This window comes from Scophthalmus maximus, chromosome 13, assembly GCF_022379125.1.
Source record: "Scophthalmus maximus strain ysfricsl-2021 chromosome 13, ASM2237912v1, whole genome shotgun sequence".
Taxonomy (NCBI): domain Eukaryota; kingdom Metazoa; phylum Chordata; class Actinopteri; order Pleuronectiformes; family Scophthalmidae; genus Scophthalmus; species Scophthalmus maximus.
This window is the reverse complement of record NC_061527.1, coordinates 5414165-5432547: the sequence shown is the minus strand read 5'-3', so window position 1 is coordinate 5432547 and position 18383 is coordinate 5414165. Positions and strand designations below refer to the sequence as shown.

At 44.9% G+C, this 18383-nt stretch overlaps 2 protein-coding genes across 4 annotated transcripts in view; one reads left to right on the top strand and one right to left on the bottom strand.

Moving 5' to 3' along the window:
• The window catches only part of ddah1 (dimethylarginine dimethylaminohydrolase 1), a 117777-nt gene that overhangs the window by 70976 nt on the left and 28418 nt on the right, over positions 1–18383 (bottom strand). Inside the window, exon 10 of one of the 3 annotated variants that reach the window (XM_035648790.2) lies at positions 15499–15578. In XM_035648790.2, the coding sequence (XP_035504683.2) occupies positions 15499–15578 (80 nt within the window). Of the gene's footprint in view, positions 1–3874; positions 3947–15498; positions 15579–16547; positions 17231–18383 lie in introns of those variants that run through there. The other 2 variants (XM_035648792.2, XM_047336958.1) reach the window with 2 other exon arrangements.
• On the top strand, positions 5253–8070 carry ccn1 (cellular communication network factor 1). The gene is made up of 5 exons (XM_035648797.2): positions 5253–5504; positions 5670–5907; positions 6260–6604; positions 6712–6914; positions 7035–8070. The coding sequence occupies exons 1-5, from the start codon at positions 5457–5459 to the stop codon at positions 7335–7337; spliced, it is 1137 nt and encodes a 378-aa protein (XP_035504690.1). The 5' UTR covers positions 5253–5456; the 3' UTR covers positions 7338–8070.

Sequence of the window (18383 nt, the reverse complement as noted above, 5' to 3'; positions counted from 1 at the left end):
AGACTTTTCCCGTTTCCATCATTCCTCATCATGGATGGACACCGCCCAAGAAAAGACCCTCTCCCTTTCTCTCTCCGCGCTGAGGAATTTGGGTTTCTTTGGATGAAGAGAGAGCTCTCATACTTGGAGGCACACCTGGCTGGTATACACACCGCGCAGCTATAAAAGAAAAGCGAGTGAAAGCAGACACGATGCTCCAGCTGCTGCAACGAAAAAAGCACCGGCTCTTTATCCGTCTGGTGCGACTGGACTCTGTGTAGGCGACCGCAGACGTCTAAAGTGACACGGACATTCGCGGTCGCGCAGGTGCACAGAGCCTAGTTAACTCTCGGCCGTCTGGAGCAAGGTATAAATCTATTTATCGCAGAAGATAACGTGATGATATTACAGGAGATGAAACAATAAAAAAAAAAATGGATGTTTCTCGACGGCATTTTGATGGCAGCTATAAAGATCGGTTCAGACACTGGATATTTTTTTCTGCTATCGAAAGTAAATGTCCGCTTTGCTTTGCTCAGAGTCTCTCGGCACTAAACAGCAGTAGACACAGACAGATTTACTTTAGAGGAAAATGGTGAAGCGCCATTTATCATCACTGACCGTTGTCCAAAACTTGTCGTTTAGCCGTTTTTGCTGCACTAAATCTTAAAGTCCTAAAGGACCTTGGAGCAAGTAACATAAGTGTAAAGTAGAAGTTCTGATAATGCTGGTCTCATCTTTTATGTAATGAGTGCAAAACTAGACGAGGCAGGTTGAGGGAAATGGGATATACCAAAGAAGTACGGCAGCTCATCACGCAGCAACTCCCGGAATGCACTGAATCTCACAGTTTGGTGATAGAGGGATCTTTGCTATAATTGATTTAGACACAAACATGGCAGGCGTGTTTCCACATGACATGTTTCCCCAGACGGTTCCCTGCGACAGGGTCTTTAGAAGGATGGTACGTGAATGCATTCTGACCCCATGTCCCTAAAGGATTACTCTGTACTCGGGATTACCTATCCCCTGTTGCACATGCTTTAGTTACTTCACATCTGGACGGAGACATTAAAGCTTTTCCATCTGAATGTGCCAGTTGAGCCGGTGACATAACAAAACAGGTGGAACTTCTACCCAATTGTCACTGTGACCTCCACAGCCCAGATTTCAACATTTTGACCAGTCGGCTAAGTGCATCGCTGCACTTCTCCCCCCTTCAATCCGTCCAGTCTCCAACCCCCATCACTGACTACTGAATGGAAAAGCAGCCCGGACTTTTAAACCGTTTTGAACCGGTATGGCACCATTAGCGCACCAGCTGTCTTGTCTTGCTGCCCATATGCAAGCTCCCTGCGAACATGTAGATATATATATATCTATATATATCTATAAAGATATATATATCTATATATGCCTCGGCATCTCATCCACAAGGAAAAAAATAAAAAGCCATTATCTTTCGCTGGACCTGGGTTGTCGAGTACACAGATTTGCCAAAACACCTGCTTGTTTCTTTAAATATATATATATATATATATATATATATATATATATATATATAATATAATATAATATATAGTTTCCTGAGACACGCTATGCATATTGCAGCAGATGTTAGCTTCGTAGTTAGTTTTCAAACCACACATTTTGCACAAATTCGCTAGAAAGCTCTCTCTCACTGTCATGATGCTGCTTGTGGACTGAGTCACAGGCCAGAGTTTCCTGTGTTATGGCCTTTAGCTTCCCAAATGTATTTAGACCACACACACAGTGTCATGAATGAATCAGCATCATAGCTGCGGGGGCCCCCACAGAGACTACTCATGTATAGGGCCCAGAATTTGGTGCTACACCCCTGACACCACTTTTACTTTAGAATATTTTCAATGAAAATATGCAATCTTCAACTTTGATTACAAACTGCGTAAGGGAAGTTCATTTTGTCATATCTAAGATTATGAAACGGCGATTCCTCACTCGAAGGGCTTTTCATTTCATTACATCAGTGTGACAAAGACAAAATGATCAAACTCGAGGGAGGGGTCACAACCAGGATTGGGCCTTCAGCAAGATCGATCGACAAAACCTAGACGATAAAAAATCCAATGAAATTCGTGTGAATGTATAATCTGGTTATCAGTTCTGTCCTTTTAACGACTTTTCACAAGAATTTTGAAAGTATTTTAATCGTCCGCCTCCTCTCTGCCCCCGTTTACACGGGAAAAACTTATAATTCATGCTGACTGAGGAAAGGAAGTGCTGCTCATACACAAACCGCATTGCAGTTACGACATTTATCTAGAATATACTACAATGGAATCTGTTGTCTAAACATGCCGGGCCGTCCTGTTCCATGTGTCACTTGGACATTAACGGGGAGGCCGAGGGCTGCGTGCCACGGACTTCCTGAGGACCAAAATCCGAGGGGGCTGCCGTCTGATTTGCCGTGAGCTCCTGCGGGGATCTGACAATGGGTTTCCATTACACTGAGGACAAAACACACCATCCCAAAATTGAGTCAACGGTGAGATCACATACGCATCCCACAGCTGGAGGCATGCGGAGCAGTTCAGATGGTGCAGATTTGCCAGCGTAATCCAAATTATAATTTCTGTTTGGGAAAGACAACCCCGTCCTCGTTTTCGGGAGGTAAAGATGTGTGTATTCCGTATGTGTGTGTGCGTGTGACGCGGGTTCTCAGACAGCATTGATGGAAACTATTATGCCAGCACAATTACAACACGGAGCCGCATGTACAGCTTTTTGGAACGTTTCCTGAACTGCGTGGGCAAATTATGGAATGAATGTTATCCTCCAATGACGCACACAATCACACAAGTGTTTCCCCTCGCCATGACAGCCATATTGCATATGGACTCGCGTACAATATGCACGTACACACTTGAGAGACTTGAAGTCGACACAGCAGAGACAAAACATAGAATAAGACCGTCTGTCCAAGTAGTAAAGAGACATTAAAGGGTTATTCCAGCAATTTAGTACTGGGAGTTGGGAGACTTCTTAAGAGAGGTTATGAAAAGAATTATCAAACTGATAGCAGGGATTTCCTGACTTTTTTAGCTCCTCCCAACCAATGTGGTTATCGAACCATCCATGCCCGGTGCATGTCCATGTCTTTCACTCTTTCTTCAACATCCCCCAACTCAAAACCGAGATGATGACACTATCAAGTTTAAAATGAATGTCAAGCTTTGTAAAGCTTCCAGCATCGGAAGATACTTTCCATCTGTGCTGTAAATATAGATTTGGTGTGGAAAATCATTAAAAAATCATCACACACACACACACATTTGCATAATACAGCCAAGACAGACAGAACACGTGCTCACAGAGACCCCCCCCCCCCCCCCCCCCCCATCCAAAGAGGCTGAGCAGACACACAAACACATGGCACACCTCCTCACACACACACACACACACACAGGCAGACTATACACATCAAACAACGTATGCATATAACTTTTTCTATGAGTGAGTTTTCAATATTGGTCATTCTTCAAATAAAACAAAACATATCATCCACACAATCCTTTACACATCACTGTCTTCAACTGAAAGCATGGCAATATGTCCATAAAAATCAAAACCGACCGTACGTCAGAAATCCATTGCAACCTTACGTTCATTTTTTTCTTCTTTTTTTTTAAAGAAAGAAAAATGAAAAAGTTTTTGCTCGGTGTCAAATTGTCCAAATCACGGAGCGACCGGGGGGAGAGAGAGAAACAACAAAGAGTTATTTACTTCTGCTGATATAATCTCGTCTTCTTTTTCTTTCTCTTAACGTGCCGTGATTCACATCCACGGAGATGAGTCGGAAAAAAAGTCCATCACAGAAGAAGAAGCTGCAGAAAGAGAAAGTTGAAAGACTCACCGGAGAGACGAGTGTTCGCTGCTGCTGCTGCTGAGTCGACGACGGATCGAGAGACATGTCCGACCCCACAAATACAAATATATATATATACATATATATATATGTATATATATATGTATGTATGTATTCAAAAAAACTGTCCTCTTTAGCTTCTGCCACAATAAGCGGTTTATGTTGCGATATTTCGTTTCCCTGCTGCTGAATGTTTTCATCAATCGGAATCATTAATAAAAAAAAATATTAAAAAATGATTTAAAAAAATAAAAGAAAACTTGGACGAGGGGGACTTATTGTGACCACCACACCTCCTCCTGTGGAAAATTGGAGCACTTCACCTACAGCGGGACACCCCCCCCCCCCCCCCCCCCAAAGAAGAAGGTGATGGACAGATGGCGTGGAGAGAGGGGGGTCAAAATTGCCCCCGAGGAATGAGCGCGGAGGAATTTCCCCGCATGAAGAAGAACATATTTAACAAGCCTTTAAGATGTCAGGAATGCTTTGTGGTCTGCTGGCCCAAAGGCAGAGAGAAAAAAATATGTTAATAATGTCGGCTACCACCGGACCAAATATGGCAATATTGTTACGTCTGAGCTCTGGTGCGCATCTGGAAACGCTTAAAGCTGCACCCCCCCCCCCCCCCCCCCCCCCCCCCCCCCCCCTTGGAATAAAAGGCACCGGAGAGCCAGAAATAGACACTGTTGAACGTATTTCTGCCCACACCTCACAGACTGCACGGAGGGAAAGAACTATTTTAAAAACAGCCCATAAAAGTGAATTTGACAAATTGCTTTTATCAGCAGAAATCCCTGTACCGACGAAGGCATCACCCGCCGGCCTCATATTCCTACTGTTGTTGGAAGGACACTGGAAATGTGGTTATAGTCACATTAAAACACCTAAAAATAATCTAATAACCATGGCAGCCTGTTTTTTTTTTTAAAAAACTGATCAACTGATGCAAATAATATCCAATAATTGATTTCATCTCTTTCTCATCAGAGTCTATCAGCCATGAATAATCCATTATCAAAGTTACACTTCTACAGAACCTGAGTTGATAAATGTGAGAAGCAAGCGGAGGAGGAAAATGAGGGGGGGGGGGGGGGGGGGGCAGGGGAGGAGGGGGGGGGGGGGGGTATAAACAAGAAGGGAAAAAATGTGAGACGGAAAAGTGTGTTCAGATTGGATCCAGGGGGGGGGGAATCCATTCGAGAAAGAAAGAAAGAGAGGGGGGGGGGGGGGGGGGGGGGGAGACAAAAAAAGAGAAAGGTTTAGACAGGGTGGAGCTTAGGTCTTGGATGGAAAATGCGCCGAGAAACATTCCTGGCATAGTTTGGGAACAGTTCAGCAGGCGGCCCGGGGACGACGTCAGCTCCCCACTACGGTATAAAAGTCGGGAGGTGGCCCGGACCTCGGCAGACTGCAACCGCGCGCACCCAGGAGCCTCATCCCGACTCCACGAGGAGCCTCGAACACCAGAGACTTACCCGCGCGGACGGAATACCTGTAGGGAACTCCTGCGAACACTCGGAGCCGCACTTTTCATTTGGGAAGCGGATTGCCCACGAACAGTTCACCCAAGATGCTGGTGCTTACTTTTGTCGCTGCCTTTTTTGGAAGCCTGAACCTGGTGAGTTCTTTTTTTTCTCCATTTCAGGGGTTATAGTCTATTTAGGGGGGGGGGTTAATGAGCACATGTTTAGTTTGAGAGGGGATGAAATGCCAAGAGGATTTGGACAGGTTCTGTGAGGCTCTCCAGTCTTTAATGAGGGGCCATTTGTCGTTGGCTGTGCAGGTCCTCTCCTCCTCCTCCTCCTCCTCCTCCTGCGCCTCCGTGTGCGAGTGTCCGCTGGAGATGCCCAAGTGCGCGCCGGGCGTCAGCGTCGTCCTGGACGGCTGCGGCTGCTGCAAGGTCTGCGCCAGCCAGCTGAACGAGGACTGCAGCCTGACGGAGCCCTGCGACCACACCAAGGGGCTGGAGTGCAACTTCGGGGCCAGCTTCGCTGCCGCCACCACCCGTGGCATCTGCCGAGGTAAGGGTCGGCCCCCAGCTCCACGTGTGCATGCTTCCAGTTAGTCCTGAGTTTTTATTTATTTATGAAATAAAACAAAAAAGGGGGAGGGGTGGCTTTATTCGGAAGTATAGAGACCTAGTGTGATTTCAACACTGTGGAATGCAGCTGGGAGGAAACGGTCTAAACCTCAAAGGCACAGACAGCCAACTGTGGAAGGGAGAGAGACTCCTCAGGCAGCCTGAAGAATTTCACAGTTTAACTGATCTTTATCTGGCAGCCATGTGATGTCTTCAGCAGACGTCTCTGAGCAGAGCAGGAAAGAATAACATTCCTTTCCTCCCGTTTTTTTTCCCCCCCCTCCCCGCCACAGCCAAGTCAGAGGGCAGACCGTGCGAGTACAATAGCAGGATCTACCAGAACGGAGAGAGTTTCCAGCCCAACTGTAAACACCAGTGCACATGCATCGACGGCGCGGTGGGATGTGTCCCGCTGTGCCCCCAGGAGCTCTCCCTGCCCAACCTGGGCTGCGCCAACCCCAGACTGGTCAAGGTCGCAGGCCAGTGCTGCGAGGCGTGGGTGTGCGACGACGGCAAGGAGACAGACATCCTGGAGAAGATCTTTGGAAAAGACACGATGACGGATGAGCTGGAAAGAGTCCTCACCAACAAGAATGAGCTCATCGAAAATGTCAAGGGACAACTCAAGTCTCTACCTGGTAAGACGCAGACCGTCACCCTGGCACGGCTTCTAGAAAGATTCATGAAAGAATACTTAAATTCGGAGAATTGTAAGGTCGCTAATGTGAACTTCTTTTCATCGCAGCCTTCGGATCTCAGCCCGAAGTCCACATGTTTGACAGCCAGAGGTGCATCTACCAAACCACACCCTGGTCCCAGTGCTCCAAGAGCTGTGGAACCGGCATCTCCACCAGAGTCACCAACAACAACGGCGAGTGCAAGCTGGTCAAAGAGACGAGGATCTGTGAAGTGCGGCCATGCACCCAGTCAGCTTACTCCAGTCTGAAGGTAAGCTTGAGCCACCGCGAGCGAACAAGGTGGAAGCACGCGTGATGCTGCGAAACGAACCGCTGCTTGGCCTGAGCACATCGCTGATCTCCATCTCCCTGTTGTGTTGTTCCCCTGCAGAAAGGAAAGAAGTGCAGCAGAACCAAGAAGTCCAGTCAGCCGGTGAAGTTCACCTACGCCGGCTGCTCCAGCCTGAAGAAGTACAGGTCCAAGTACTGCGGCGCCTGCGTGGACGGGCGCTGCTGCAGCCCCCACAAGAGCAGAACCATCCGGGTCAAGTTCCGCTGCGAGGACGGCGAGACCTTCAACAAGAACGTCATGGTGATCGAGTCCTGCAAGTGCACCTACAACTGTCCCCATGCCAACGAGGCCTCCTACCCATTCTACCGCCTCTCCAACGACATCCACAAGTTCAGAGACTGATTCGGCGACGAACGCGCTCGAACTCCTCAACGCGAGAAAGAGATGATCAGCATCGCTGGCGGCCGGTGGCGGTCCGGACGAATGCACGGGGTGTAAATAGACCACCGATCAACTACCAGCTTCTTGTTGTAACTAGATTCCCAAGGAATTGTGGGCTTACATCATGAGGACTTTATGAAGTGCACTGTTTGCTGTGACTACATCAGCATTCTTAATAAGAACTGCTTCGTATTAATGGAGCATCCGAAGTAGCTTCGTTATGGAGCAACCTGTAATTAATATTTGTACATTTGAGTTAGTCGCTGATATCAATTCACTGTGTATATGTTTGATCCTTTACGTTGGACTTGACCCAGACTGTAGACTTGCGTGGGCATATGTAGATATGCGCACGCGCAACTTCAATTAGCATACCATCCTGTATCTTAAGAACAAGACACCGAAATGCAAACCCCTCGACTTGTTTGACGAGCGCGCGGTTTCATTCCTTCCTGACGTGGGCATTATTGTTCATGTTTCGTGGCAGCTATTGAACTCCCTTCATGAAAAAAATGACAAAGCGAAAAACATGTTAAAAAGGATGAATGAATGTTTTTATTATTGTTATTAATATTATTTATCAGAAAAAATGTAGCTACTTTATTTGGATATTATGTGTCATACTGGAATAAAATTGTAAAATGATTTAATTTTATATGCTACAAAATAAAACTGATTTATTTATGAAATATAACACATGCCTGAGTTCAGTCTGTTTCAAGCGACGCCGCACGAGCGGACAAACAAATAATTCTCCCACGCAGTGGGGGGGCGGGGGATGATATGTAAAGTCACCACTTCCAGAGAAAATCCTCCTGTTGTATCATTGTGTGTTAGATCCAACAGATTCTCAGACCGACACCGAGCAGGGTCAGTCTGTTCTTATATAACCCAACCTCGGAGGCTCTGTCTCTCTCTCTCTTTCTGTGCCTTGGAATGTCATTCTACAGCAGACTAGCATGCTTTCATCCGATCTGGCTAAGCCATACAACTTGACTGATTCTGCGAGAGGGGAGAAAAGGAAAAAAAAAATAACAGATCAAGTCCACGAGTAGCAATGAGAGTGAGAGTATGCCAAGAATCTTAAGTGCTGCCCCTGAATGGGCTTGGATTAGACACCATGCAACACGGACAATGACTATTATTGTACACGGCGGGGTGTGCGCAAAGCATACGTACACCGGGGTAAGCTTTTTTTCACACGGTGGAATAGAACGACCAAATTGACCTAATCCATTAGCAGTTGCCCCCTTCACATGTGACTCGGTTGCATTGGCCTCTGCTGGATGCTTAAAGTGCGGGGGTCAGCTAAAGAGTTGTAAACAGACCAGCGGCGGGAGGAGGGCTTACGTTTTCCCTTCCAGGTTTCCTCTTTAACAAGCATTAAGGAATACTATTATGAGGGAGAGAAGAAAAAAAAGGGGGGGGCGGGAAACAGTGGTGACATAGTCGCCTCTGTGGTCATAGCAACTTCAAATTCTGTTTTCCAGCTACTGGAACAGTGTGTTGCTACTGTCACATAAACACCACTCCCCTGCCCCTTCTCTGATGATTTCATTATTTATGTTTACTCGTGCTCAGATTGGTCCTGTATGCTTTTGGACCCCCCCCCCCCCCCCCCCCCCCCCCCCCCCGAGGTATATCTGAGACCGCTGCAAAAGGGAAGTGAGTAGAACACAATAAGTAACAGGTCTGAAAAAGGAACGTGTTTTTTCCCCCCCCGTTTTTTGAGACACAGGGCGCGATGTGAAACGCTCACCTGGCAGAGCAGAGCTCAGGGGCAACGACAGGGAAGGGTTTCTCTCTCTCTTTCTTTTTTTTTGATCCAGGTAGAGGGAGCGGCTCAGGAATGCAGCAGTGGCTCAGAAAGCAGACATCCTGATGGGCGGCAGATGTTGGAAAATATTTCAGAGCAACATGTTCACTTTAGCGGAGAAGATTTTTCCAATTATACACAAACACTCCCCGCGCTCGTATCCAGAAAAAGGCATTTACTCTCCTCACAAACAACCTTTAAAAAAAAAAAAAGCGGGTCTATCTTGATCACTTCTGCACTAACTTTGCTGCAGAGCTGCTCGGGAGTGAGTCTTGATCGAGTGCATTTAATAAGAGGTTGTGCAGGACACGTTGCCTTTGATTGAACAGCATACCACACAGGATGCGCCCGCAGAGAGGGTTTTTCTTTTTTCTTTCAGATTGCTCACATGAAAGGCTTCCGAGGTTTACCTAATCACAAAGATGTGTGGCTGCCCCTCGGAGCCCGGCTGTGCAGTCGAAACACTTTCAGGGAGCCCTGGTTTTTTTTTTGTGTTTTTTTGTTGCTCTCCGCCTCTCTGTTGCTTCCTGCAGAAGAAACATTTCAATCTGTCGTCATGGTTTTGGTTAGATCACACTGTCATTTGTCTTGTTAACACAATGTAGCTAATGTGCTTACGTAATGGCATCTGTATGTTATGTGAGCGGTCCTCTCGGTCGACCCGTCGCATTCCTTCATGATGCGCAGACGAGCACAGTAGCGGGGACCGCAATCCGCCAGCCTCAGAGGGGCTCAGAGAACCCCAAAGATAATGTTTATTATGAGGATATAAAACGCAACGCTGCACAAACCTGTAAAAAAAAAAACCCATTGGCCTCAGACACTCGGGCAAACAAGACTCTCGAACGCAGGCGCCCCTGCAATTAAATCACTCAGCGACTACCTCACTCCCTGAAACCCAGAATATGTTTATATGACGAGGACATTAGCATTAGGGCTTCATCAAGCACGACGTCATGCTGTGCAACCAGAAGCTAACGGGCTTCGAGAGTGGACATTACAACACAACATGATGTCAGTTATTTTACAAGCCCCCTGCTCATAACCTCGGGTTGATATTCACGGTTTTAAGGAAACCAAGAGGCGAGAAGCAGGGAGGGTTAGAGATTGGCCAAGTGCAAATACAGAGGCTTCCACTTGTATTGTTTTTTTTAAAGCACCATCTACTGGACAAAAAAGGAAAAGGCTTTTTTTTTTTTTATCTGGACCGACTCACCTGTTGACACCTGCACATTTTTAAAGCCTCATCGCTATCAAATGTGCAAAAGAAAAACTGACTATCTGACAAATGCTATTACAAAATGATGGAGTTGAATTTTCTCACCGGAGCCCTGTGATGTAAAGGACTTACATTTGCCAAATCCTGACAGGGTGTGGGACCCTCTCGCAGCAATCACCATGAAAACACACACACACACACACACACACACACACACACACACACACACACACACACACACACACACACACACACACACACACACACACACACACACACACACACACACACACACACACACACACACACACACAATGACAGCGATTCAAGCCTTCTGACAACACCCGTCAGATCCCCATCTGCAATTACATAAGAATAACTGATGAGCATGCGGCTTAGGGGGGAAATCGGAGTAAATTCCCACCCAGGCTGTTGGATTGTTCCGCGTGTCCCCAGAGGGCCGCCGGCTACCGCGGTGATTATTTGCGCAAACAAGCCGAGCATTGATGGCAGAGGCAGCACTCACTCATTGGGTGTCTTGAATCTCGGCCCAGCGGGGAGACAATGTTGGACTGAATAATCTCCAAGGGGGCACATACCAATCGACGGCTGAGCTAATGTTGGCATTTGAGGCTCTTGTTGTTGTGCGACATTGGGCAGACCAATGAGATCACATAATCAGAAGCTGCATTGTTGCCTTCGCTTCCCTTTTAAATGCTAAAGGGATTGAACACTACAGCTCCTTTGTTCTCATTTAAATATTGTGTTAGCCTCCCCCCAAAAAAGCTCAAATGCTATTCATATGTTAATATTGATGATGAATGAAGAAAAGATATTAAGGGATAAAGAGATGCTATCATACAACTTATAATACACAATTTTGTATTACCTGCAAACATTGGACTGAAATTGGACTGAAGCAGCAGAAACCCCCCAAAAAATGTATCTTTGAGTAACTATAACTGACTCAAAAACTCATAATGGACTAACTGTGAGTAAATGTGGGACGCCAAAGTGCAGAGGAGATGCATTTAATGTCTTTTACAGACCATTTAAATCCGCGCCACAAGAATTAACGTCATAAAATTATCATTTTTCTTTGTTGGCATTTTAAAATGTGCTCTGACCACGTAAGCGGTGTCGGGCCTCGGGGTCAGGACGTGTGCTGATATTCCTATGGAACATTAAGTGACACGAGTGATGTATTTTCCAACTCCTTTGTCTCTCCTCGTGCTGGCTAATTGCAGCCTGGTTTGGACTTTTTGTTGAAGGGATGAGGGCGAGTAAGGCCTTAGTCATTATGCTGCCACCACATTTACCCCTAGTAGCACAACTGTCGATGTCTCCGAAACCTTTTGATCTCCAGAGCTGACGAAGGTTGTGTCATGGAAACGCAGCTAATGAGTGGCAACTATGACTGTAGGGTTCGTGCACAGAAAATGTGCCGACTGGCCTCCCGTGTCACAAACGGCAATTAAATAAAGGCGAGAATAAAAAAACACCAAATATAAATGTAAGGAAAGAAGCATGCACACACACACGCACTTACCACACGTGGCCTTACATTTAGTAGTCTTAACGCCAGCATAAGAACTGACAAAACAGAATACATTTTTATCATTTTTAACGTTTTTTGTATTGTACTGCTTGTATCTGCAATTGTCTTCATTCCATCACTAACCAGAGTTCACAAACAATTAAAGAGTATAAATGTTGGATGAATGTTGAACACCTGAACAAACTAGCCTGGGTCCTGAGCAGATGCCCTGGTGTACACCAAGAGCGGCCAAAAATCTGATCAAACATTTCAGCTCAGATGATACAACTAAAAGTCAACCATCATTGGCTATCACTGATGTTTGGCCTGCAGAACTGGACAGCCAGGGCCATTTCCAGGATTAATACCCAGAGGAAGAAGGCAGTTTACTTCAAACTGTCGAATGACACCTTCTGTTTTCTACGACACACAATCAGACACAGCAGTGCTCAGATGGTCATGGGCTAATGACTATCCCCAGAAAAAGGAAACAACCCTCCACCTATTCGGCACTTTGAAATGACAAGGTCCTGGTTTGAATCCAACTATAGGAACCATCATTACATATCATTCTCCTTTCCTTTGGTCTCTCCCTCCAAGCCCCTCCTCATAATAACGAGATAAAGAAAATCCTCCAAAAAAGGTCTTTTCTCTCTCCTGCCGTTCAACGGGCAACACACCAGACCACTACACTGATTAGGCTCCATGAGTACAGGGCCGACTACCATGAGGACATGATATGAGTAACAGGTTTCCCTTCCGAAACAACCTTTTAGATCTCTAGATACCCCCCTCATCTGACATCGGTTTACTCTTGGAGACAAAAACTTCTTCATCATGATGAAATGGCAATACTTTTGCTGTTTTCTTTGAACCATTCTGCATGTGCTTAAATGCAGTCTACACCAAGATGTGCAGCTGGGACATGAGGGTTGAGTTTGGACTGATGGTAGGTTACATTCCTCTGGGATCTGTTGGTACTCCATAGCTTAGCTAATATATATAAGGTGATTTGGTGAGATCAGGTGAGTTAGGAGAAAGCAACTACAATATAATGTAGTAGAGTAAAAATAGGACCAGAAAGTCTTATAAAACGATGGAAGTTGCTCTGAAGAACCACTTCACCACAATAACTCGAGGCCGATGATGAAGGAATAACACAGACAACCGGCAGGCTTTGTTGGTTCGGACTGTCAGCTTGACACGAGACAGAAAGACGGGAATAAGTGAATCACTTCCTGAAGACATCTAAAACTGCATCGGTCGCCGAGGTGAAAGTGATGACAACATCGCCGGTCTGGTCTTGTTGAAGTGCGGCGGTGACGTTTGTTTATCGGAAATGAACATCCGAGTTCAATCAACCAAAGGCATCGGGGCGTTCCGTCTTGATCTGTCCTAACGGATGGTTAACCGTTAATGTTTTTGGCACAACTTCACCGACTTCCAAGGAACACATAGGAGGGAAAAGTCTGAAGAGGTCAAAACTGACAGACACACTCGTTGTTTATAGAACAACTTCACTGTTAAGACTAATGCATTTCGACTTGCGACCTTCATGAAGGCCTGAAGAAGGTAACCCTAAGTCGATAAACTGAAAGTGTTGCAGCAGTTTCGACCTCTAAAGAATGATAAAATAAGTGTACATACTACACGGGAATTTAGGATTCATCTTACAAGTCAACTGTATTGTGAAAAAGGATTCATGGAGAAAAAACGTTTGTGAGTAATCACGAGCCGTGAGTATTCTGCAAAACGTGACGTTTACGTTGACCAAGGACAACTTGTAGTATTACAAAATAATCGTCCGATTTCAGAATAGCTCTATGAGCTCAACAATGGAAAGCCCGTAGAAAACCACAACAGTGGAGTCTTCCAAAACGTCACGTAACAGTGTGTCTTCTTAGGAAAAACAGATGGCCTCATTTAGTCGTACTTCTCCACGCTTGGAACAGTGAGATAAGCTGAATATCAGCTGAACGTCAGTTCAAAATGTAGATGAAAAGTCTTTGATTTGGGGAAAAATGTCTTCCATCCATTTTGGATGGTTCTGCTTTGTAATTTCTTCTTTCGTGTGCTTTATGTCAACCGGTGTGCGCGAGAAAATCGGTGACATCAGGTTCTGGAAACGTGATTTTGTGCTTCAGTACCTGCCTTTTCCCAATGAAGAGTTCTGCCTGTTCAGCCTGTTTCTGGACAAGGCCACCACAGCAGAGCTGTACTCTGAAGCTTGCCTCATAAAAAAGCAGCTCTGCACGCAGTACACTCGAGCCCTGCCCACCAAATCAAGACTAATTAAGCGCAAAACCAACTTTCAGACATTTCAAAGGGCAATTTAGTTAAAGTGGGAGGCATTATTTCCAATGCTTGTGCTCTCCGCAGACTAAAAACGGCTCCGATTTACTTTTAAGAGCAAACGGTAACAAAAGCACAGCTTTCGTGTGGTCACATTGAGTAGCTTTATTGAGATAGAAAATTAAGAGAACTGCTAAAATAAAATGGGTGGTAATTAAACCCAAATGAAAGCCGTGACAAAAGAAGGAACAGATGTGTAAGGCACCAGAGGTTATACCACTTGGCTCTTTCATCCTCTTGGTGAAGTTACATTTACAGTTTCGGAACAATGTATTAGTCTTGCTTGAAAGGTGCCACGTGCAAATTCACTTTGTGTTTTTCATACTGCAAGGTTCTACAAATAAAAAACTGATATTAGCACAATAATTACTACTGGATAAAGACTACAATAGCAACAGCGTGGGCGACAAGAGAAGGACAACAACTGGATTGAGGACACGGCACCTGTTTATTTTTTTTTTTAAAGGAATAATTTGGGGGAAAAAAGGTATTTGGAAAAGCAAAAGCTTATTCAACTTGCCATTTTGCTTTTTCCAGTATTTATGTGAAGCTACAACTGTCTACTGGCTGTAGCTACATATTTTCTGGACAGCAGTTAAACTGGTGTTTAGGGCTGTGACTAACGATTATTTTCATTATCCATTATTTGTTGATTATTTTCTCTATTAATCGATTCGTTGTTTGGTCTATTAAAGGTCATTAAAATGGTGAAAAATTATGATTGTGTTTCCCAAACCTCAACGTGATGTTTTGTTTTGTCCACACACCAAAGATATTTAGTTTACTATCAGAGGAGCAAAGAAACCAGAAAATATTCACATTTAAGGAGCTGAAATCTGAGATTTTTTTTCAATAAAACTACTTGAACCGATTGACAAAATAGCTGCCGATTAACTTAGTGGTCTGTTACTAATCAATCAATCGATTAATTGTTGCAGCTCGACTGGTGTTGATCTTCTAATCTGGGTCGTCAAAAAACATTGATTAGCATCTTTCCCAGAAAGTCAAACTGTTCAGTTAAAACCTTTGCAACAACACAAAGACTGTTCCATGAAAACGGCGTAAGAAAAACAACAGTTCTGCAGCAAAGAACGATAAAAAAAATCTTAAGCAGGCCCAGCTCTACATTACATGAGCATGGTCCAACATGTGTAATAACATAAATTCAAATATGGACATTAGTGTTAACACTACTCACAGGCGCAGTTAATGAGTTGGGGTCTCTGCGTCCACCCTCACCGAGGGATGCGCAGTCAGATGTGAGATCATCGCCCCTGACTGCAGAGGGGTGGAAAGTGCGTCATCGGAGTCATCACAGTCCAGACATCAAAGGCAGGCCCGTCCATAGGGGTTAACATCCAAAAGAGGTGAGCAGGGGTTATAAAAACACATCTATAAACACAGGCTCCCACCAACGGGCCATACTGTCAGTTGTTACTGGCACCTCGTCGTCGTAATAAACCGACATTAGGTAAGAAGGCGGCACGTCGAGGCACCACATGCGTAAGAACATTCACACAGGGAGACACTCCAGAGGTGTCAGGGGAAAAAACGAGGATGTCAACATCAACTTTTATTAGCTGGTGGAAAAAAGAGACTAATGGTCTGACGCTTGACGGAGAGGTGGCATTCGCTGAGATTCAACGGTGATTGGTCAACGGTGTGGGCCTGGTTTCCCTTAAATGAAAACAACAAGTCAACAAAGGGACACGTTACCTCGTGTATATTACATTCAATATGTACATTTGAGTGTAATGTGCAGAGACTCCCATTTCAACTATTGAGCCTTGTACACAAACAGGCTTGTCACTGACAACACAATCTCACCTCAAGGTCATTTATTATCGAGCTTTATTAGTCCTGGAGCATATGATCGCATCACATGATCTCCATAAGCAGACGAAGTTGCCTAGAGGTCAATGTCGCATTTCCTTTTTTCCTAGCAGTTGACCGTGGGAACAGCACGATTCCACCTCAAGGTCAATTTATGAAGTGTTCTGGAGTTACGATCTCTTCGTATGATCATTAGGTACAAATGATGAAGATGACTGAAAGCTCCAGCTAATAAATGGCCCTTTGGATGAGATTGTCAGGACATGAGGAGCAGGTGTTGGGCGATGAAGACAATCAAGAACTGAAAATAAATTGACAAATACAGACAAGACGACCAAACAATTATATTTTTGTGTTGGTTGGTATTATCCACCACTGATGTGCAGTGATGCAAAAAGTCTCCGAACAAAAATGTCCAAAAAAAGGTTTCTTTATTTAAGAAAGTCCAGACATATAGGTTAAGCCATAATTATAAACTTTTACATTGAAATGATTCTCTGTATACACAATGACACATTAGGGTAAACCACTAATCTTGTCACTTAAAAAGACTGAACTATCAAATATAATCTCCATACTGGGTGTTATTCCAGTCCTGGGTATGAACAGGCCCTGGCTCTGTGTTCATGCCGCCCTCAGCAGCCGAATTATCATCAGTGGAACCAGTCGTGTCCTCGTCTACGCACGAATCCCTTCTGCTGTCACTGTTTCCTCCTGGCGTGTTCAACTTTTTAAGTCCACGCTGTCTCCAGGTTCATCTTTAACCACCTGCGTGTCAACAGCGGGGCTTCTGGCATCACCACAGCTATTGTCACATGGGGGATTTTCTTCAGCATTACCTCCCTCCTGCTCTTCATCTTCACTACTGTCTATAATCTCTCCCTCTTCTGCCTCTCCCTCCCCTAATTCCCTCTGTGCCCTTTTCTCCTGCGGGGGTTCAGTTTTGGGCCTGGTCTCTCGGGTTCCCGTCCAGATGTTGGGTCCACGTGTTGTGCAAGGCCCTTGCGGAGATGGTGAATCTCGGGTCACATCCTCCTCCCTTCGGTTCACCCCTTCGCCCTTTGTTGCAAAACTACTCCGGGCTGACGCATGCTCAGCTGAAACAATATGACCCCGTTTGTGTATTACACGATTAAACACGGCTATTGTAACAGTAAAATTCTGACATGTTCAAACTTATACAAAAGTGAGCAGAGTGATCATTTGTATGAAGATGGTTAGGCCCAGCGGGGGTCATGCTTGAACAGGAACAGGGGGAAAGGGAGAGGGTCAGTACAGACAGCTAGGGAAATGATGACGCCGTGTTTTTGGCTCCCTGCTTGTTTCCAGGACGAGGCAGCGTGCCAAGCAATTAGTTATGCAATAAAGTAGGGTGGACATGTGCGAAAGAAAGGCTGCAGAATAAATGACTGTAAAACAATAATTGTGAATTATAGGCAATTACTCCCCAACGTGACGTCCCCACAGTCTGTTGAATCATAAAACGCATGAAATGATGTGCATGAACTAATGTGCATTAAAATTTTTACTTTAAACCTCACACACTTTGGGCAACGGTTATATATACGCCTATAATATGAAAGATGAATGCAATACATCTTTGTCTTCTTTGTGCTGCAGCATGGGATTAATTCAAAAGCGGACTGGGATTTACATAATTCAAAGGCTGCACGTGTACATGAACATGTACATTTAAACATGTGAATGTGGGGTTTGTTCACATACATAACTGAAGAGATTGAGTTAGTATAAATAGAAATATAGAGCTGCTTTCGTCCGATGCTTCATAATGAACCAAAAGTATTTTCAAACCTTTGATTTATTTGTAGCTACTGCAACAATATTAACATTGATCACCACATAATGATTTTATATTGAAATATTTTTAATACTATTTTATAGCAGAGCTTGCAGCAAATTGATTGGATCAGCACCTCCTGGCCCGTTCTCTCCCTCTCTCACACCGACTCACAGATCGTCACAGACAAATGCAGTGACAACAGACCTGTCTGTACTGTCAGCCTGGTTAAAAACATAATTTGGTCTCGAGAGGTGAAGAGAAATGATGCACCTGATTATTTTCATATAGAGCGAGGAAGTAAGATCCAGTCCCAAGTGGTCACTCAAGACTCACGTGAAGGAACTTACAGCTGCCCACTTGTGATCGGATCTGGTGTTAACACTAGCTCTGAACAGGGTCTCGGAGTGACAATATGAGATACGGCAACCATCTTTATGTACAGTCCACAC